General features: G+C 39.2%; 2 protein-coding genes across 4 annotated transcripts in view; one reads left to right on the top strand and one right to left on the bottom strand.

The window, feature by feature from the left end:
• LOC143154898 (uncharacterized) overlaps positions 1 to 23,638 on the bottom strand; it is a 322,091-nt gene that overhangs the window by 138,905 nt on the left and 159,548 nt on the right. The window lies entirely within an intron of this gene.
• Positions 119 to 9,962, top strand: LOC143143162 (uncharacterized). Of its 3 annotated transcripts, none has more exons than XM_076304137.1 (7): positions 119 to 1,277; positions 1,607 to 1,691; positions 8,299 to 8,397; positions 8,480 to 8,609; positions 8,701 to 8,841; positions 8,924 to 9,695; positions 9,855 to 9,962. In XM_076304137.1, the coding sequence occupies exons 1-3, from the start codon at positions 666 to 668 to the stop codon at positions 8,319 to 8,321; spliced, it is 720 nt and encodes a 239-aa protein (XP_076160252.1). In that variant the 5' UTR covers positions 119 to 665; the 3' UTR covers positions 8,322 to 8,397; positions 8,480 to 8,609; positions 8,701 to 8,841; positions 8,924 to 9,695; positions 9,855 to 9,962. The 3 variants fall into 3 exon arrangements, with proteins under 3 accessions (XP_076160252.1, XP_076160253.1, XP_076160254.1); XM_076304138.1 differs by having other exon boundaries at positions 8,467 to 8,609; XM_076304139.1 differs by having other exon boundaries at positions 8,924 to 9,186; positions 9,855 to 9,937.

Here is a 23,638-nt window from a genome sequence, read left to right as displayed (position 1 = left end):
GTCGCGTTACGGTTGTTTATTTCAATTTTATCGAGGCTCGATATTATTTGTACATTCGTCCAACGTTTATCGATTCGTCATCCGTTTCAGGAACTTCACACGGGAGAATCGACTCGTTTCGTGGATATTTTCCGTGGTTAGCCCTTTCCCTTTCCCTATGTCGCACCGTTTCGTTGAAAGTTAAGGTAGACGCGATGAAACGAGCGGAAGACGAGTGAATGGACGGAACCGGATCAAAGTCCTCGTTGAGAGCTGAAATTGGTCACGTTCGGGATGGTCCCGTTCGCCACGTACGGCGATATCTTATTGGCCGATTTCTTGGCAAATCCGACGAATGAACGACTCCCATTGCGAGCGAGACGTAAAAATTCTCGAGAACCGGCGCGTCGGAGGGGAAACGGTAAAAACTTTAGAGCTACGAGTCAGCTCGTAGTCAATGCGCCGATTACTGATTCAGGAGGGTCTTGCGGAGACGTTGATGTCTCTTTTTTGTGCACACGGAAGTCATGCTGGAAGCGTGGGCAAACGAGGGGGTGTAAGATCGTCGCTGCATTCTCTTGGAAATACGTTTCGAGCACGGAGAAGATGCAGGGCGTAGTGGGAAGTGAGTAGTAGACGCTGGAAGTGCGAGTATCGAGATTGGTGCGACTATCGGGGCGCCAGAAATGCGAGTATCGAGATTGGTGCGACTATCGGGGTGCCAGAAATGCGAGTATGGAGGTCGGTGCGAGTATCGGGGTGCCAGAAGTCGAGTATCGAGGTCGGTGGGACTATCGGGGCGCCAGAAGCGCGAGTATCGAGGTCGGTGCAAGTATCGGGGCGCCAGAAATGCGAGTATCGAGATTGGTGCGACTATCGGGGTGCCAGAAGTGCGAGTATGGAGGTCGGTGCGAGTATCGGGGTGCCAGAAGTCGAGTATCGAGGTCGGTGGGACTATCGGGGCGCCAGAAGCGCGAGTATCGAGGTCGGTGCGACTATCGGGGCGCCAGAAGTGCAAATATCGAGGTCGGTGCGCCAGAAGTGCGAGTATCGAAGTCGGTGCGACTATCGGGGCGCCAAAAGCGCGAGTATCGAGGCGCCAGAAGTCGAGTATCGAAGTCGGTGCGACTATCGGGGCGCCAGAAGCCGAGTATCGAGATCGGTGCGACTGTCGGGGCGCCAGAAGTGCGAGTATCGAGATTGGTGCGACTATCGGGGCGCCAGAAGTCGAGTATCGAGATTTGTGCGACTATTGGGGCGCCAGAAGTGCGAGTATCGAGATCGGTGCAACTATCGGGGTAAGCGAGTTTCCTTTTTATGCGGAGCTATCTCGAGAGTTTCATCGTTCGTTGTAGAATTCGACCCTTTTTTTTTATTCAGTGGAATAATTAATTCGAATTAATCGTGAAAGTGTTGTTAAATATCGAGAAACGAACCAAGCGATAAAAATAGATCGGGGATCGCTTCGATGGGGAAAGAATCGTTTACGATTTATTTCGAGAAGCTTCGTGTAAGTTGTTGTTTATTTTCGGAACGGTGAAATAATAAAGAAAAGTGAAAGTAAAATAATGGAGAGCAGTATTGGGCGAATTAAGTCGAGACGATGAAATTTCGATGTTGTTTCAAGGAACCGATCGTTCCCGAACGCACGGCGAACGGTGGCTTCGAGTGCGACGCGAACGAGGTAAATCAACAGCCAGACAATTTAAAAGGTAAGTAAATACACTTCGAGGTTTGTAAATAGCTCGCTTCTGTACACAATACACAGTGTCTACGGAGCTCTTCAGTCATCGTTTCCGGGGAAGGAAGCGTGCGTTCACCACGCGGCAATAAGGACGCGTAAATACCGACGAAATTCCAGCAATTTTCCATGCGAACGAATCGCTCCGTTGCCAGATGGAAATCTTCTGGAGCGAGAGTTCACTCGGTCATAATAATTCTGAGGAATTTTGCGTAAACGAAGACCCCGAACCATCGTATCTCATTGTTGAATTTAAAGAAAACATCGTACCGCGATAGAAAAAAGAAAAAAAAAAGAAAGAAAGAAATATATTTCGTAGAAAAAGAACGTAAATGTTACAAGAATTGAACTATTCTTTCATTTGACACTGATTAATGTTGCTCGCGGCTAGTCAATAATAATTGTAACAGAGTATATTCTACTTTTAAGATACTGTAATTTTGAGATTTTGTAATTTTGAAATTACTATATAATTTTACTATATCTTGCTATACGCTTACTACAATCTTGCTATAAGATTACCACACGATCTTGCTATAAAATTACCACAGGAATTTGCTATAAAATTACCACACGATCTTGCTATAAAATTACCACACGATCTTGCTATAAAATTACCACACGATCTTGCTATAAAATTACCACAGGAACTTGCTATAAAATTACCACACGATCTTGCTATAAAATTACCACACGATCTTGCTATAAAATTACCACACGATCTTGCTATAAAATTACCACAGGAACTTGCTATAAAATTACCACATAATCCTGCTCTAAGATTACCACATAATCTTATTATAAGATTACCACACGATCTTGCTATAAAATTACCACAGGAACTTGCTATAAAATTACCACACGATCTTGCCGTAAAATTACCACATAATCTTGCTCTAAAATTACCACATAATCCTGCTCTAAGATTACCACATAATCTTATTATAAGATTACCACACGATCTTGCTATAAAATTACCACAGGAACTTGCTATAAAATTACCACACGATCTTGCTATAAAATTACCACACGATCTTGCTATAAAATTACCACACAATCTTGCCGTAAAATTACCACATAATCTTGCTCTAAGATTACTACAAGAACTTGCTATAAAATTACCACAGGATCTTGCTATAAAATTACCACACGATCTTGCCGTAAAATTACCACATAATCTTGCTCTAAAATTACCACATAATCCTGCTCTAAGATTACCACATAATCTTGTTATAAGATTACCACACGATCTTGCTATAAAATTACCACAGAAACTTGTTATAAAATTACCATACGATCTTGCTATAAAATTACCACACAATCTTCCTATAAAATCATCACACAATTGTTACAAGAATATTACATAATCTTGCTACAAGATTACTACACAACATTACTACATAATTACTACGTAATCTTGCTATAAGACTACAGTACCTTACAAGTGGAATTACATATTTAGCACCCAAAATCAGACAAATATTCCGATTAGAAACCTATTTACACAATTTTTCACTCGTGTATCCTCTGACGAATAAAATTTGTCACGACTACCACTCAAAGGAAAAACAACCGTACAGGGCGAAAGAAAGATTCCTCTTAGTAAAAATCACAACTCGTACCGGGTCAGACGTATTAGTCAGACGTCCACATTCTACTTACTCGCTGCACCGCGTTGCACTCGACTCTGTTCTTTTCTTCGCCCTACAATATATATATATATATATATATAAAATATTTTCTTATACATATTCCTATATATACATTCCTCGCTCGAATCGGTGAATGCACGGTACGTAGCGACGCCATTAGCATACGATGACATTGCTCTACATTACGTTCGCGGTGCATCTCCCGCATTTTTCTTTGTTATCTCCGAAAGTGGCCCGCGGAGTTCCGAAGTAACCGCGTATCTCTCGCGCGATCATCGTCGTTAATGGATCGCGCCGGTTCGTAAATATCCTGTGAAAACTTGGCGCGTACGTTGCGCCGCGAAAACAACGAATTACCGAACGATAAGCCATTTCCCCGGGAACTCGGGGAATTCCGACGAAAGGGGCTCCCGTGCTCGATTTCTCACGGTGCGGGCATCACGCGCGAAAGCACCTCGCGTCTTCGAGCGTCCCAGGAAGGCACACTTCTCGCTACGCGGATATTTTGGGATTCCCGATCGATTCGAATGCGGCTCGCTAGGGGTTAAGTTAATAATCCCCACTCTGGGAACATTCTCGCGTTAGAACGTACATATTGTACGAGACGCATTACGAGAACATTTATTTTCTCGATACAGGGAAAATTATGCACAAGTTTAACGATTGAAGAATATTAGAAATAGAGGATAAGTTAGTAACCTTCACTCTAGGAACATTCTTATGTTAGAATGTATATATAGTACAAAGTGCATTTTGAGGAAATTAATTTTTTTATTAACTTAATGGATTGCAACGATACAGAGAAAATTATGCACAAGTTTAACGATTGAAGAATATTAGAAAGAGAGGGTAAGTTAGTAACCTTCACTCTAGGAATATTTTCACGTTAGAATGTATAATATATATAGTATTATACAAGGTGCATCTTGAGAAAATTTATTTTTTCATGCATGTAACGGATTGCAACGATCCAGGGAAAATTATGCACAAGTTTAATGATTGAAGAATATTAGAAAGAGAGGGTAAGTTGGTAACCTTCACCCTAGGAATATTTTCATGTTAGAATACAAGAGGCATCTCAAGAAAATTTATTTTTTTATTGACTTAACGGATTGCAATGGTACAGAGAAAATTATGCACAAGTTTAACGATTGAAGAATATTAGAAAGAGGGGGTAAGTTAGTAATCTTCAACTCTTGGAACATTCTCACGTTAGAATGTTCAATATATATAGTACAAGATGTATCTTGAGAAAATTTATTTTTTCATTCTCTTAATGGACTGCAACGATATAGGGAACATTATTTACAAGTTTAACGATCAAAGAATATTAAAAAGAGAGGGTAAGTTAGTAATCTTCACCCTAGGAATATTCTTACGTTAAAATGTATATATAGTACAAGGTGCATCTTGAGAAAATTTATTTTTTCATTCTCTTAATGGACTGCAACGATATAGAGAACATTATTTACAAGTTTAACGATCAAAGAATATTAAAAAGAGAGGGTAAGCTAGTAATCTTCACCCTAGGAACATTTTTACGTTACAATGTACAATATATATAGTACAAGGTATATCTTGAGAAAATTTATTTTTTCATTCACTTAACGGATTGCAACGATACAGGAAAAGCCACGTACAAGTTTAACGACCAAAGAACATTAAAAAGAAACTTTAAGGAGTAAATTTTTCCCCGCTTCTGCTTCACAACCGGATAGTTCCTTTATAATACATACCAAGAAGAAAGTTTACTGGACTCTTTCGCGTCCAAAAATTCCACCCCTTTTGAGACTCATCCGGACAAACAAATACACTAAAGAAACTAAAAAACACACAAGAGATAACCACCACTAATCACTGACCAAATTCGTCCAAAATTGAACCGATTCTAAAATCAACGATACGAAGCTAGAATACAAACTTTCGTCGAAATACAATCAGCCGTGTAGACACGATCCTATTAACACACTTTCTATGATGAGTTTCTCGGGGTACAGTATCTTTATAAAATTTTTCTCCCGATTGCAATGCGTACTTTTTTTCTCTCTCTCTCTCTCTTTCTCTTTCTCTATCTATCTATCTATCTATCTATCTATCTATCTATCTATCTATCTATTTATATATCTATGTATCTATCTATCTATCTATCTATCTATCTATCTATCTATCTATCTATTTATCTATCTATCTATCTATCTATCTATCTATCTATCTATCTGTCTATGTATTTATCTATCTATCTATCTATCTATCTATATATCTATTTATCTATCTATCTATCTATCTATCTATCTATCTATCTATCTATCTGTCTATCTATCTATTTATCTATTTATCTATCTATCTATCTATCTACCTATTTATCTATCTATGTATCTATCCATCTATCTATCTATCTATCTCTAAAACAGGGAAAGTTCCGGAAATGGTAGAAAAAAAAAAGAAAAAAAAGAAAAAGAAAAAGAAGAAAGGCCAGTGGGTCGACAGTCGATACGGAGGGTAAGGGAGACCGACAGACGATTTCCGGTGATTCATACGAAGGTTTACAAAGTGCCCTATACCCCGGGGCGCGTGCATACACGGCTGTCTACATCTGGATACGTCGTGAGTCGAGCAACGGCCGCTTTCTCTTGGGGTAGGTCGTCGTGAAAGGGGTCGTTGAAATTTCCGGCTCTATGGTCGGCAAACTCGAGCACCAAAAGCCGCCTGCAGGTATATTTCCCTGCAGTGTGTCCAGTTCCAGTATGCTTTCTGCATAATGAGAGGTGTGGCGGGGCGTTCGAGGGACCGGACCGCCCCCTCTCCGAGAAGAGAATTGAAATCCCGTACTCGGTGCACCGGAAGCAGTCCTCTCTAATCGATGACGAGCGAGTAATAGGCTGTTCCTCGTTGTGCTTCGAGATACTTGCCTCTCGGTTCGACGAAGCTTCTATCCGTAGCGTCGCGTTCGTTAACGCGATTCGAAGTTTGCTTTTCTATCGCTCGGGACAATAAAGGGCACGCCCTTTTGCCTGCATAGAAATGTTTCGCGAGTTTCACCGGCGTTAACTTTACGCGACGAATCACCGATCTATGCACCGGATACGAATTTCGACCGGTCGTTTCTATTGTATTTACGTGGGTCGTTTTGTATCTGTAGTAGTAGAGCGATCTTTCTCTTTGTAATTTTATTTATGATTTTATTTGTAATGTTATTTAGCGAAGAAAATTGCGGGAATAGATTTGTAAGTGGAATATTTAGCGGTGATCTTGCGTTTTGTATATGTAATTCTATGTGTAAGGTAATCTTGTAGTAATATTATGTGGATTATGTCTCTTAAGTAGATTTCTAAGCGGAATATTCGGCGGTGATTATGTGTTTTGAACATGTAATTCTACTCGTAAGGTAATCTTGTAGTAACATTACGTAGATCATTATATCTCTTTAAATAGTTTCTCGGTTTTTGACTTTGAGGATTTCTTTAGCGCCCTAAATTTCTTATCATGTGTTTAATTATTTACAAAATTTCCTCGTACTTATTTACAAAATTTCCTCGTACTTATTTACAAAATTTCCTCGTACTTATTTGCAAAATTTCCTCGTATTTATTTACAAAATTTCCTCATACTTATTTACAAAATTTCCTCGTACTTATTTACAAAGTAAATTACAAAGTTTAATATTTACAAATTTTGTCGATACTAAAGTAATCTTGTAGTAACATTACCTAGATCATTACATCTCTTTAAATAGTTTCTCATTTTTCGACTTCGAGGATTCTTCTACCGCGCTATATTTCTTATCATGTGTCTAATTATTTACAAAGTTTGCCCCAAATTTTTAACTCGACACAGTTGAAATATCAATCCGTTTAAAGATTCCTCCGCGGACGATCTTCAAGACCGTGAACCGGATCGATCGTTATCATTGTTTCATTGCTTCGTTTCTTTTTTTAATCGCTCGCGGATATTCTGCAAAACGACGCACACGATTCTCCGGATACAAAGCCCCGGGAGCTTTACGAAGCGAAGCTGCTCGCGATACAGGTGCAGATAATTGACGAGGAAGCAACCGGGGAGATACGGGACGCACGGGCTGGGGGTTGAAAAAAAAGAACGCAAAATTCTGACAACGCACGAGGAGGATACATCGGTTTCGGCGCGTTTTTTTCCTGAATTATTGTGCGATACGCCCGTAACTCAATGTCACGAAGGAGACTCGGGGCTCGCGATAAATAAACACCGCGAATTTGGCACTCGCGACTACGCAGCGCGAACTGCCCCCTGTTGCCCGAAACTTTCTGGATAGACGTCGCGAGTGAAGTTCCACGATGGTCGTTCCAACCGTGAGATTAACAAGGGACAGCTAAAGCTGGGGGGGAAAAATTATCGCCCTTTAAACCATTTTACTCCGTGGAAAGTTTTTATCTTACTTTCCAACCATATCCTCGATCAACGAGACATGTACCAACCGAGCCTGCGTATGCAAAGTTTCGAAACACGATTTTCGTAACAACGTTACAATTCTTCGGGACGAATCGAAAGAAAAAAGTTGAGGGCCTTTGTTCATTGGAATTGCATCCATAGTTTCTTTATTTATTTCTCGAGTATTTTTCTAACGATTCTAATAGTTTGTTTGGAAATCGAGAGCTGGGTAGAAGATTTGTAACTGTATAAGAGAAGGAGGAAAATATTGGGTTCGGAAAGTTATTTCGTTTTTTTTTTTGGAGGGGAAATGAAACATTTTTTTAGAGTGTGTAAATATTTTATTAAGTTATATATTCTACATTTTGGAAAATGAAATTACTTTCCGGACGAACCAATGATTATCGTAGACCTGTTTGTCTCTCGAGAACACTAAATAGTTAAGGTTATGTTTGAAAAGACTCTTTTTGAAGAAGAAGATCCAATATTGTTTTGTAATTATATTTTTGTGATTTTCTGCAGATCCTGGACGACGAAATAAATAATCCTCAAGATTAGACGTAGGTGTGAACGTGTTCAAATTGGTGGAATAGAAGCAAGGGGTTTTTTATGGTGTACGAGGTAATCAGATTGCATCGGAGTTTCGAATGGCATAAGAAGACCTAATATTGTTTTGCAATTATATTTTAGTATTTTTCTGCAGATCCTGGTCGACGAAATAAATAAATAACAAATCGTGTTAGAGGATTCTTCGAACATGGTGATGTGGATACACTGTCCCTCAAGATTAGACGAGTTCAAATTGGTGGAATAGAACCAGGGGGTTTTCCATGGTATACAAGACAATTGGGTTGCATTGGAGTTTTAAATGGCATAAGAAGACCTAATATTGTTTTGCAATTATATTTTAGTATTTTTCTACAGATCCTAACGACGAAATAAATAAATAACAAATCGTGTTAAAGGATTCTTCGAACGTGATACACTGTCCCTCAAGATTAGACATAGGTGTGCACCTGTACAAGTTCGTAGCCCAGAACCAAAGGATTTTCCATGGTGTACGAGGTAATCAGATTGCATCGAAATTTTGAATGGCATAAGAAGACCTAATATTGTTTTGCAATTATATTTTAGTATTTTTCTACAGATCCTAACGACGAAATAAATAAATAACAAATCGTGTTAGAGGATTCTTCGAACGTGATACACTGTCCCTCAAGATCAGACGTAGGTGTGAACGTGTACAAGTTCGTAGCCCAGAACCAAAGGGTTTTCCATGGTGTACGAGGCAGTCGGGTTGCATCGGAGTTTTGAGTGGCGTTATATGCGAAAGCGTGGACGATTAAGCCCCCGCCCGTATAAATAGCCTCGTCAAACGTCGAGGTCGATCGACCCAGAAACGCCAGAAAGGTAATTGAGAGGTTCTAGTCGTGGCACGGGGCGAATAATAGATCGAGCCGGCCGGATCTCGATCCTTTGCGGTCAGAAACGGATGGAGCGTTGTTTGATCTTTCGCGCGGCTCCGACAGACGCGACATTTGCATTTCCATTACGATACTGGTAATTTCCATTACCGCGAATCACTCGATAGCGCGGTGGGAGCTGGCCGGCCCCGCCCAACCAAGCGTTATCTCGCGGGGGACACGCTTCTTTCGTTGCGGTCTTGTTGCGAAATGGAAGGACACGGTGTTTCGACGTGGTGAAATTGATGGTTCGGTGATCCACCGCATTTATCAGAGGCTGGAGTCTTTTGTTTAAACGACAGGTACCCTTTGGTTACGATGTGGAAGCACGGTGTACGAGGCAATCGAGGGATCGTAATCTAGGGGTGGAAAGTTTGAAACTCGGGCAAAATTTCGTTTGAAATTCCCGCCAAGTATCAATGCGCGGGAATTCTTTGAAATGACGTCATTTCCAAGGTATATGGTAGTCGTTTAGATAGAGGTGTTAGTAATGCTTCTGTTGCTAGTGACAGCGATAGTGTTGTTGTCACTACCGATTGTAATATTTTATTATTGGTAGGCCTGTTACTGTTGCTTGTATTTTTAGTGTTGTTTATATTTTTGATATTGTTACAGATACTGTAGCTGCTGCACCTACTACTATTGCCGTTGATACTACTGGTACTATTGCTGCTGCTACTACAAGTACTGCTGCTGCTAGTACAGATACTGTAGCTTCTATTACTGCTACTACAGCTACTGCAGCTCCTACTGCTACTACTACAGTTAGTGCAGCTACTACTGTTCCTGCTACTACAGCTACTGCTGCTACTAGACCTACTACAGCTACTACTGTTGCTGCTAGTATTACAACTACTGCTACTACACCTACTACAGCTACTACTGCTGTTGCTAGTATTACAACTACTGCTACTTCAGCGACTACAACTATTACTGCTACTACAGCGACTACAACTATTACTGCTACTATTACAAGTATTGCTACTATAGCCACTACTGTTGCAATTGTTATTACTGCTACTATTGTTGGTGTAACTACAATTACTGCTACTCAGTTACTATTGCTACTGCTACTATGATTGTTAAGAGAACAATTAACATTATCATTAGAACTCTTAGTTATTAATATTAGTATTATACATTCCAAAAATCACATTTGACACACTTGGACACACTCTCATATGTAACAAAATATACTCAAGGAAAAATAAAGTTATTTGTAATTGGATAAAAGCAATCTTATTTATTTTCCTTGAATTTCCCCTTCCTTTGAGCTCTTAAATAATGTTCACGATTTGTGAAATGCAAAGGCACTTCTAAATATTCCGAAAATCGTAATCCAGGGGTAGAAAATTTGAAACTCAGACAAACTTTCGTTTGAAATTCCCGCCAAGTATCAATTCGCGGGAATTCTTAGAAATGACGTCATTTCCAAGAATCCGCGAAATTGTGCCAGCTCCTTGGCTATCATGTTCTCCTGATACCAAAGTTTGAAAATCGGCGAAAATTTGTAGCAAAAGTTCAGAAATTCGTTCAAAATTCCCGCCAAGTTTCAATTCGCGGAAATTCCTAGAAATGACGTCATTTCCAAGAATCCGCGAAATTGTGCCACCTTCTTGGCTATCATGTTCTCCTGATACCAAAGTTTGAAAATCGGCGAAAATTTGTAGCGAAAGTTCAGAAATTTGTTCAAAATTCCCGCCAAGTTTCAATTCGCAGAAATTCCTGGAAATGACGTCATTTCCAAGAATCCGCGAAATTGTGCCATCTCCTCGGCTATCATGTTCTCCTGATACCAAAGTTCGAAAATCAGCGAAAATTTGTAGCGAAAGTTCAGAAATTTGTTCAAAATTCCCGCCAACTTTCAATTCTTGGAAATGACGTCATTTCCCAGAATCCACGAAATTGTGCCACCTCTTCGACGATCATGTTCTCCTGATACCAAAGTTCGAAAATCGGCGAAAAATTTTAGCGAAAGTTCAGGAATTTGTTTGAATTTCAATTTTTCGTACTTTTGCCGGGAATATTTCATCTCTTTGAGACTCTTACGTAGTTAACGAACTTATCAACTCGCAGAACAGATCAAAGGATAGGAAAAAGATGGGTTTTAATTACAATAGACGTAAAATACTTTGAATTTCTCTCGTTTATTAATATAAATATACAATCTTGCGTGTGTCGATAACAAATGACTTATAAAAATATTCGTGTAATAAAATTTCCATATATATCGAAATAAACGCATTTTGAAGATGTTTCCAAGGCAGATGGTTCGATGCTGTTTCGCTTCGTAAAGGTTCATGGCTGGTTGAAGGGCTGAATAGCTCGTTCGCATAATACATGCATCGATGGCGAGCGACTTGGAGTGGTTATTGAACGATGTTGGACGATATTGTTTAGGAAACGTGTTAAGGAATACATCGAAACGTTCGTAGGAAATAAAAGACCGGTGGTGATACGGTTTGTTCGATTCCCATAAAATTATATATTTACTCTACAGCATTTCACTAAAACAAAATATCGCGACAAATTGAATATACAAGCAGATACAACAATTCAATTGGCTTTTAATCGAGTTATACGTTAAAAATTTTTATGTATGTACCAAACGATATTAATTCGCTAAAGGTAACAATTATTTTACAAAAAAAAAGAAAAAAAAAGAAAGAAAGAAAAATAAATGAATAATCGGCTTAAAAAATAATAAATTCACGTTGTTACATATTCATTACGATTCTCTCATGAGTCAACCGTTGGGAATGTATTTAAAAAAATGCTAACGATAAACTTTGCACACTTACCGCGAACACACAGGAACAAAAACACTCCGTAGGTGGCGGGGGGGCTACGAATAACTTTTCGGATTAAAATGCGCTCGGAGGGAGGGTACGTGGTGCAAAAATACAATGACGGATACGCGCGATGTAAAAAAGTGAAAAGCTTTCGGTGTCCCATCGAAATCCTGAAACATCGCGTACAGTTTCAAGGTGTTAACAAAAGCAGAAATTGACATTCCACGTAATTCCGTGCATCGTATTGTCGGTATACGAAACTTCTGGGGGCGTGGCGGGGTGCTCGTCCACATTGTTGGAAAAAGTATTCCGAACCGTCGGTCGTTTGTCTCGAAATATTGTCTTCCGTCTCGGTTGAAATCCCGCGCATCGAAACATTCGTCCGGCGGCTCGGAGCCGAACCAAGCGTTTCGAAGCGGGCGCACACGTACGCTCGGGCCGCGGATGCAGTTTGTTTTCGCGACGGGTGCAATATCGTGACAGGCAAACAATGCCAGGAGCTCTCCGAGGCTTTGCCCGCTTTAGGCAAAACCTGGCGCAGCGCTGTGCCGCTCGCTTGGAAATTTAAGACGACCAACTTGCACCAATCGAATCACTCCTGCGTCGGGATTCGCCCCGCGAAACGACCGCCCCCCTCTCTCTCGACTCGCGAGCAAAAACTTCCGAGAGTTCGGTCCGGTTTATCGAGTTCTGCTTGCCTCTTGGCAGCTGTGATTATCGAAACGTCTCGAAGATACTCCCAACGTTGATTTTCAGTTCTTAATCGTCCCCGGGGGCAAGCTTCTGCGAGTTTAATCGCTCGACGTTAATTCGAAGGGTATATATGGTCATGGTGCTCGATTATACGCGAAAGAATCATCTGTTATTATTGTTACGCGATGCAGCGACGAGATGCTCGGATAGAATGGGATTTTATTAGGAAACGATAACTATAAATTTTTATTTTTGGTATCGTATCTTCGCGGGGACGATTTAGACGGATTGCTGAGGTCGTCCCGATTGAAATGAGTACAAACACGACTATGTTCCGAGTATTTTTGAGTTTACGCGGTAAAAAAATTTTCAAAAATTTGTGACCCGCGAAAAAAAAATTGTCCGAATGGGGTCGTGTTTGGGCTCGTTTTCATCGGGAGAATCTCACCAAGACATTGAGAGTACTTTCAGGAAGATATTGAAAAATGGTTTTTGTATTCGCTTATCAAATCTTCTTCGTAATAATTAGAAACACAGAGCCGCGATGAGAGTAGTACCAACGGGCATGTTTGCTTCAAAGTAAATCGTAAAGGATTAACCTAGATTCGGAAACGATATAATGAAGCCCTTGAATATAGTAGAATAATAGAAAAAAAATCAATGTGCTGTGCGTGATTCATCTTCGAGTTGATATTGTTTCAATGTCGAACTAATTTTTGGGTGAATGTAAGGAAACGAGGGCGGAGTAAAATTGAAAGACGATCGGGCCTAATTAACATCGTTAGCTCGGCTCGACGGTTCGCCACTCAATGAGTTTCCGCAAGCGAGACAAGCGACTTGGAACGTCGAAATTTCATCGACGTTGTTTTCGGTTCAATTGCCAGTTGGACGCGAGACCCGCTCGTGGAAACGAGATATTCTCCACCGTTATCTGAACTACCATGACACCGGAGTTCCGCGGGACAAAGCTTCCGCTCGAACGAACTGAGCAGAATTCGACGCCGAAATGTCTTCGAATCTCCATCTTTGACATTCCGAGCCGAGGAAAATGCTTCCGACCGTCTCGTTCGCGCCATTCACCGTCTCTTCGACGGAAACTGGCAAGAACAATACACGGGACACGTTCAAATCCGTGAAATTTCTCGCGTTACTTCTAAACGCGCCGACATGCCCAATCGTGTCGCCTCACAATCGTCGAGAACACAATTAAAGTATTAACGGGGCGCTGCTGGGGACTCTTAACGGGGATGGCCTTTGCGAGGGATACCGTTGCGTTCCATTCTGTCTAGAAAGTTCACACATTGTTTCGGAATACCGATAGTTTCGACGAGAACGTTAAAAATCGTAACTCAGTGCTTCGTGCGAAGGGAGGGGGAATTTTGGAAGAAATTCTGTTGCAATTTTGGTAACTGTGTTTTCAGGTTGTGGATTATTTTTTTAAATGGATACAGTACTCGTAATCACGTTCACTGAATATTTTTACATACAATGATAAAACAATCGTGCAACCAATTTGTATTTTCTTGTTCTACCTCGTTATACGTGCGACAGAACAGACTGAAACGCGACTGATACGAAGCGTATAATCGTAGAACGACGAGGCAGAGAGACGTTTCTGCCTCACGAGTGTAATGGTACCTTATCTAGCAGATGTGGTGCCCCTTACCGACGATTCTCTTCTATCTGAAACCGATATTCGGTGACTCGAGTCTATTCAAGTCAGAGGTAGAGTGCTTGTAAATAGAATCACGGGTAGATGTGCAACAATACACATTAATAGGACGATAATCGTCGAATAGATACAATGTAGACAAAATTAATATGTAGAAGTGTGGCTTTAAGTGGCTTGAGAAGGTTCATCACTAGATCGAGTGAATATTGTCGATGGAAGTGTAGTAGTTTCAAGCAGAAATGTTATTAGTATTCATTGGTAGGTGGAAAATCCATACATACTCTTCAAATGTGAATGTGATAAGTAGGAGTGTGGCTTTAAGTAGCTGGAAAAGTTTCACTACTAGATCGAGTGAATATTGTCGATGGAAGTGTACTAATTTCGAGCAGAAATGTTATTAGTACTCATTGGTAGGTGGATAATTCACAGATACTCTTCAAATGTGGATGTGATAAGTAGAAGTGTGGCTTTAGGTAGCTCAAGAAGGTCGACCATTGGATAGAGCAAATTTTCTCGCTCGTATCAATGAACTTTACTCTCAGCGAAAGGATCATCAGTACTCATCGATAGGTGGAAAATCCTTGGAAATATTTCCAACGTGGGTGTTTAATAAGCAGAGGTGTGGCTTTAGGTGTCTAGCAGAGGTCGACAACTCCAACGATCGAGTCTTCTCGATACAAGTGGACTCGGTGGAGAAATTGTGACAATTCTAGAACGGAATTATGGGCTCGATCTTCTCGAAACGAATCGCGTGGACGCAACAAAGTATACGGGATCGAGGAAGATGGAAAAGATTCGGTTCTCGAAAGACCCACAGGGCAAAGTCGCAATTCTTGTCCCGATAGTTGCAATAAAAATTGATGTTTCTCGTTCCGAAGAAAACACGGGAATTCGGATATAAAATTTTTAGTCACTACTTGCCAGAGTCCGAAGTATGGAAGTAAAATATCGTTGAAATAGAAGAGGATCAAAAGATTCAATTTCTGGAACGCGTACCTCCTACGGCAAGATCTTCGTAGGAAAAGTCGCAATCCTTTTCTCGATGGGTACAATAAAAGTTCGTGTTGCAACGGAACGGTGGTTCCACGGAAATTTCAATAGAAATTCTTCGCAAACTCCCTCCAAAGGTCGCGATACAAAATTAAGAAATTTTCGAGACGGAGGAGCGACGGGACCATTCAATTTCGAAAAATGCACACGAGGTAATACCGGTTTACGTGCGGTTCCTACGGAAATAATCAAATTGAAAATAATTCCTGGAAGTCGGCTCGTTGGTCGTGAAAAATAATTGGACGTATTGCGACGTCGATGCAAGCGGCTTACAGGTTTCGACCATCGTATTTTTATAACGATAAATCGTAATATTTCCATTCGAGGGTGGAAGTGTAACGAAAATATAATTAACATAACGATTCTGAGAATCATTCTTCGTAAAAAATAAATTTTGTAATTTTCACTTAACGAAAAGAAAAGGGACCAAATTTTGCTTCGTGACTAATTAAAATTACAAACTTCCCCTTAAATTACAATTCTCCTTCTATTTTGAAGTGAACTACACTGAAATGAAACACGTGTACGTTAGACGGTTAGGTAAAATATAATACTTGGAAAAATATATAATCTAAAGAAACTCGATTTCGTGTCTTCGTAAAAAATATAACAAATTTCTACTATCCCGTAAGTATCGACTTCTATCGATCTTAAAACAAAAGTGTACTTATCTCACGATTGTAGCATCGATGGAAAGTGTTTTCGGTGAATAAAATTTGAAAACTCTCGCGAACGTTGCAGTAAAATAAACGTGCGAATTGAACAATAGACTCGTCGTTTCTCACGCGCATTACGCAAGTTGAATGGAGTTTCAAGGTAGTTTTAATGTACTCCCGTGTAATTTCCCCAGTAATTTCGAGATGGTATCAACGTGGTAGGTAGCTGCTCGATACGCCTCATTGTAGTTTGATGTAGGTCGATGGGGGTCCGTCTCGAAATTTCGAGCTACGAGTTCCGGCCGCGTATTGACCTTAATCAACTTCGGGACGAGATTAACAGATCGGATTATCGTAATTCCAGTTAACAGGCAAAATGTTCCGAATTCTATTAACGATCCCATCTACCATCGACCCGGTGTAATCGCCTTGCCGATGAATTTCACCAAAGAAAATCTTCCACGGGCCCGAAGGTGTCGATTAAATAATTGGAATATATTTTCGCGAAATTTGCAATTTTAATTTCACGTGTCGGATTCGTGTGTCGATCGTACCTTTTCCATTGTTATGATAATATCGTTGCACCGAGAGAAACCTGAAACAGGTCCGAGTGTATTTCTCGAGTAAATGATTATTTATAACGTTCGTAAAACCCTGTAACTACGCCGGTGGGTATTAAATTTAATTTTATTAAATCGAATTTCATTCAACGCACGCGTGTACGCGGATTGACGTTCGAGTTATTTTTCTGTATCCAACGTTGCGTTCACTGTTGTACTTTCCTTTTCCACGATCGTAACGTTACCATTGTAAATATTATTCTCCGTTTCCTTTCGTCTCTTCTCCGTTCTTTCGATATCACTTTTCCATTATCGCGCTTTTATAAAACGTGTTCCTCGACGCGTACTTCGAACGTTGTTTACCGAAATGAAATTTGATAATTTTGCAATTACCATCGGGTGGTGATTTTCATTCCAACGAGTCGGTTAATTCGTTTGTGAATTATTTCCTCGATTCTCGAGCACGGTGAGAGCAACATTTTGCTCTCGTCGTCTTGCCTTAGTTACAGGTTTCGACCATTGTATTTTTATACGATAAATCGTAATATTTCCATTCGAGGGTGGAAGTGTAACGAAAATATAATTAACATAACGGTTCTGGGAATCATTCACGGGGAAATTGAGGCTTCGTGAAAAATAAATTTGGTAATTTTCACTCAACGAAACGAAAAGGACAAAATTTTGCTCCGTGACTAATTAAAATTACAATTCTCTTTCTATTTTCAAATACTGAGATGAAACACATCGTTAGGTACACGTTGCCAGTTCGTCTTCGGCTAGTGAATAAATCGGGAACGTTGAAAGGTCGCGAACCTCGGACTCGGTTTCACGTCTGGAATCGAAAAGGGCCCGACGAAAGGGCTAGGGAACCTCGAATTAGAGGAAAGAACGTCGGGGGAGTTTTTTCCATAAAGGCACGTCTGAGCGCGCGGTACTTAATCGCCATTGTGAGATTTCTCGAGTGCGCTTCAGCATGAAGATCCCTCTCTATCTAAGGGTGAAAGATATACCCCTCTGGTTGGCTTCTGGGCATTCTGTAACCCTTTGTGATCCGGTGACCTTTCTTCGAGGGCCGTGGAACACAATGGCGTAAGCAACGTTAAAGGTACTTTGGTAAAAGAAGAAGAAAAAAAAGAAAGAAAGAAAGAAAGAAAGAAAAACGAAAGCAAGGATTGTGTCCTGCCACGGAATATTTGCGGCTTTTCGAGCCCGAAGTAAGACGATTTCGCGAAACAACCATCGGCGAGGAGGACTTTTTCATCGCACCGTGAAAAGCGCCGTTACTCTTCGAACTAACAAGTCGTTCTTGGGAAAAGAAATTTGCATTGTTCGAATCGTTTTGCTCTCTTGGTGAAAGGACGGTGCACGGCTCCTTTTCTCAGCTTTCGATCGATTACGCATTCCATCGAAACGCCTCACCAATCGAATTCACGGTTGATTCTTTCGAAGATCGAACTTCAATTTTACTTACGTAAGATCGCTTTTTACTTCGGGTTTCTTCTTTTCTTCTTTTCTTCTTTTCTTCGAACGATGTTATTTTCTCTTTAATGGACGCGATCCTGGTGGGACGAAGAACGAATTGGAATTGTAGAGGTGATTTTCAAGATGGTCACTTTTTAGGTTAATTTTCTTCTTTTACTTTTGTCTTGGTTTGATGAATGTGCGATTTGTTTTCTTTTCGATGTATACTTTTTTGGTGAAATAAAGACATATTAGTATTACTATTACTATTATTAATTATTATTATTGCTATCAATAATACTATTATTACTACTATTCTTACTATTATTGATAATACTATTACTACTATTATTAGTACTATTATCGATAATGCTATTATTACCACTATTATTACTATTATCAATAATACTATTATTACGACTATTATTACTATTATCAATAATATTATTATTACTATTATCAATAATTTTATTAATACTATTATCAATAATTTTATTATTACTACTATCAATAATATTATTATTACTATTATCAATAATACTATTATTACTATTATCAATAATACTATTATTACCACTATTATTACTATTATCAATAATACTATTATTACGACTATTATTACTATTGTCAATAATACTATTATTGCCACTATTATTACTGTTATCAATAATACTATTATTACCACTATTATTACTATTATCAATAATACTATTATTACCACTATTATTACTATTATCAATAATACTATTATTACTATTATCAATAATATTATTATTACTACTATCAATAATACTATTATTACTATTATTATTACTAATTTCAATAATACTATTGTTATTATTATCGTTACTATTAATGAAACATGGAAAAACAATAGCAACTCGAAAACAAGAACGACTCGATCGCGAGTAGCCTGGCCACTTTCAGAAATCGGAAACTTCGACCGAGGTTCGTGACTCTCGAAGATTCTATCCTCCTCCACTTGACTTCTCGAGGGCTCGCGGTCGAAAAGGGATCGCGGAGGACCGCACTCTTCCGGCGCGACGTTTTCAAACGTTCTGGAACACGTTCAATTTCACGCACGATAAACAAGTACCTGCTCCATCTGCCTTCCTTTATCGCGGAGACACAGCAGGAGGGGTCAGATTAATTTTCGTGCAGGAGTGTTGTTTGAATAGCACCTCCTCGAGTACGAGTATCTATCGACGAGTACGCGAATTTATCGAAGAATGAAAAGTGTGCAAAAAAAATGGAAGATGATATTTTGTCGATGACATTGTAACAACGCCATCCCATGGTACAGGTTTAATGGTTTATACAAAAGTAAATTCATTGAAAACTACTTCAGATTTATACGAAAGTAGATTCATTGTAGACTACTCTAGGTTTATACGAAAGTAGATTCATTATAGTCTACTCTAGGTTTATACGAAAGGAGATTTATTATAGTCTACTCTAGTTTCATACAAAAGTAGATTGATTATAGACTACTCTATAGGTTTATAGAAAAATAAATTCATTGTAGACTACTCTATAGGTTTATAGAAAAATAAATTCATTGTAGACTACTCTAGGTTTATACGAAAGTAGATTCATTATAGTCTACTCTAGGTTTATACGAAAGGAGATTTATTATAGTCTACTCTAGTTTTATACAAAAGTAGATTGATTATAGACTACTCTATAGGTTTATAGAAAAATAAATTCATTGTAGACTACTCTATAGGTTTATAGAAAAATAAATTCATTGGAGACTACTCTAGCTTTATACGAAAGTAGATTCATTATAGTCTACTCTAGGTTTATACGAAAGTAGGTTCATTATAGACTACTCTAAATTTATAGGAAAGTAGATTCATTATAGACTACTCTATAGCTGTATAGAAAAATAGATTCATTATAGACTACTCTAGGTTTATTCGAAAGTAGATTCATTATAGTCTACTCTAAGTTTATGCGAAGGTAGATTCATTATAGTCTGCTTTCAATTTATACGAAAGTGGATTCATTACAGATTACTCTAGATTTATACGAAAGTAGATTGATTATAGACTACCCTACAGGTTTATAGAAAAATAAATTCATTGTAGACTACTCTAGGTTTATACGAAAGTAGGTTCATCATAGTCTACTCTAAATTTACACGAAAGCAGATTCATTATAGACTACTCCAGATTTATACGAAAGTAGATTTATTATAGCCTACTCTATAGGTGTATAGAAAAATAGATTCATTATAGACTACTCTAGGTTTATACGAAAGTAGATTCATTATACTCTACTCTAGGTTCATACGAAAGTAGGTTCATTATAGTCTGCTCTAGATTTATACGAAAGGAGATTTATTATAGTCTACTCTAGTTTTATACAAAAGTAGATTAATTATAGACTACTCTATAGGTTTATAGAAAAATAAATTCATTGTAGACTACTCTATAGGTTTATAGAAAAATAAATTCATTGGAGACTACTCTAGCTTTATACGAAAGTAGATTCATCATAGTCTACTCTAAATTTACACGAAAGCAGATTCATTATAGACTACTCCAGATTTATACGAAAGTAGATTTATTATAGCCTACTCTATAGGTGTATAGAAAAATAGATTCATTATAGACTACTCTAGGTTTATACGAAAGTAGATTCATTATACTCTACTCTAGGTTCATACGAAAGTAGGTTCATTATAGTCTGCTCTAGATTTATACGAAAGTATATTCATCATAGACTACTTAATAGATTCACTCAAAAAACAGATCCATCGCAAAATACTCCAAGCACTACACTCTACTCCTCGGATTAAATCTTCCATATACTCCACCATAAAAAAAAATACTCACGATTTAATTTGTCCCCGATTGAGCGAGAGTGAACGAACAACACCGGTTGTCTCGAGGATCCACCGAACAAGAGACACGAAATAAAACACCCGGCGTTTCGGTACCACCACCGTTAACGAAAAACACGTTAACTCGGTTTTCGGGACGAACGATTATCGAGGCACTCAATGGCTCGCGGATCACTTCGGTTCCGGTAAATTCGAGTGCTCCCCCCTCCACTTTTATCCATCACCATTCCCCCTCGGTATGCCCCAGTTACGACGAATTATCCTCGCATCGATTGATTTTCAATTGTAAAACCGCGGCAAAGCGGAGGAGGAACGCATGCAAAATTCATAAGATCCAATCGACTTCTGTCCAAAACGATGCTGCCGGTATCGACTAGCATAATCGAGTATAACGGCCACGAAACACCCCTGATTGCCGCGAGTTCCACGGAATAATTCCAGGCTCGGTTTCCTTCCTTTCTTTTCTTCTCTATCTATTTCAATTTTTTTTCTTCCATTTTCTCCGGAGTGCAAAGATGAAAAAACTCGTGGGGGAGGAGGGGACGAGCCAAAGGAGTACAGGGGGGCGGGGAACGGACGACGAGGGGGACGAGACAAAAGAGAACCAGGCCAGGATGAAGAGGCGCGAGAACTTTACATCCTCGTTTTCTTCGAGTGGAATAAAAAGTTTTTTAAAAAAGTTGCGAAGTATTCCGCGAAGGTGGTGTCTTACTGATTTCCCCGGGGGTGTAATCCATCTCAGCTCGTGCCCCCCACCGTGGCCCCCGTCGACACGTTGGTTCGTTCGTGATTCAACGAGGATCGGGGAATTATGATCGTTCGGTAATGAAAACGTAATTAACGGCTCGATGAAAAAGCAGTTTTCCATTTCACGAAGAAAAACAGACGGACGAAAGTTCCATTTCTCCGATGGAATGGCCCCACCCCTTTACTGTCCCCCTTTTCGGATTCGTGATCCTTAAATCGGTGAATTGACTCGCCGGCGAGTGCGAATTTTCGTTCGCGATTGAATTAATTTCCATCGCCTCTCGAGATAAGGAGCTGTCGAGGGTTTTTTTTTTTACGGTAGACAGAGACGGTGAGAGAGAGAGAGAATTTTTTCCGCGATGATACCGACTCGATTATGGTCGCTGGGAATTTTTTTCCAGCGAGGAAGAAACGCCACGAGTTGACCGCGCGTTCTACTTAAACGTGGTTCTTTCTCTCTTTCTGTGTCGTTGCAACGGGTCTCTGTTCGGCACTAAGGTATCCATTTTATGGAAAACAAACCAATAGGGAAAGTGTTACCGTCTTACACACTCGATCGAACACGAGAATAGATCGGTCGTTGGAAGAAAGTCGGCGAGAACCGAGCAACACGTACGCGCGGTGCATACTCTCGCGCAGTAGCTGTAGATCGTATTAGGTCAGACGTTTTAGTCAGCCTTTGCAAGGTCTTACAGTGAACAAGAACTACTCGATGCTGACCATATTCTACTTAAGAGCGGTATTCTCCTTTCCATCCAGCTGGAGCTGATCTTTCTTTCTTCCTAGAATACATCCTGTCGGTATATTTTAAATTTAGTGGTTCATTTTTTAATAATAATTCTTTTCCCTCTGAATGGAACTGATCTTTCTTTCTTCCTAGAATACATCCTGTTGGTATATTTAACATTTAGTTCATCTTTTAATAATGATTCTGTTCTCTCCAGATAAAATTGATCTTTCTTTCTTCCTAGAATACATCCTGTCGGTACATTTTAAATTTAGTGGTTCATCCTTTAATAATAATTTTCGTTCCCTGCGAATGGAACTGATCTTTCTTTCTTCCTGGAATACATCCTGTCTGTACATTTTAAATTTAGTGGTTCATCCTTTAATAATAATGTTTGTCCCCTACGAATGAAACTGATCTTTCTTTCCCCTTGGAATATATCCTGTTGGTATATTTAACATTTAGTGGTTCATCTTTTAATAATAATTTTTTTCTCTCTACATGGAACTGATCTTTCTTCCTGCAATACATCCTCTCTGTACATTTAACATTTACTAATCCATCTTTTAATAATAATTCTTTTCCCTCCATATGAAACTGATCTTTCTTTCTTCCTGAAATACATCCAGTCGGTATATTTGACCTTTAGCGGTTCATCTTTTAATAATAATTTTTTTCTCTTCACATGGAACTGATCTTTCTTCCTGCAATACATCCTCTCTGTATATTTAACATTTACTAATCCATCTTTTAATAATACTTCTTTTCCCTCCAGATGTAACTGATCTTTCTTCCCCCCTGGAACACATCCTGTCTGTATATTAAACATTCAGTGTTCCATTTTTAAATAATAATTTTTTACCGTCACAGAACCTCGTCAGATGGTTTCGACACACGTTTTCTTCTTCGTGTACTTTTCACCACTAGTTAGCAATGCTAACACCAACGGTAATTTTCGTACCGTTACACACATACCAGAACTTAATATATATATATATTTTATTTCATTCAGTTAACAATACGCTCGCACGTAGGAAAAATATATACTTCGGTACAGTGAATTCAGATCGTATTAGACTTTTTACTCAAGCAAGCTCTCTCACCGAACAAAAACTACTAGATGTCGTCCATATTCCGCTTACTTACCTCAAAACGTTCCACTCACCCAAGAAGACTGAATCTTCGTTCCCCAT

The sequence above is a fragment of the Ptiloglossa arizonensis genome, chromosome 2 (genome assembly GCF_051014685.1).
Source record: "Ptiloglossa arizonensis isolate GNS036 chromosome 2, iyPtiAriz1_principal, whole genome shotgun sequence".
Taxonomy (NCBI): domain Eukaryota; kingdom Metazoa; phylum Arthropoda; class Insecta; order Hymenoptera; family Colletidae; genus Ptiloglossa; species Ptiloglossa arizonensis.
Note: the sequence above shows the minus strand (reverse complement) of the source record. Positions and strands in the feature narration are given on the sequence as shown.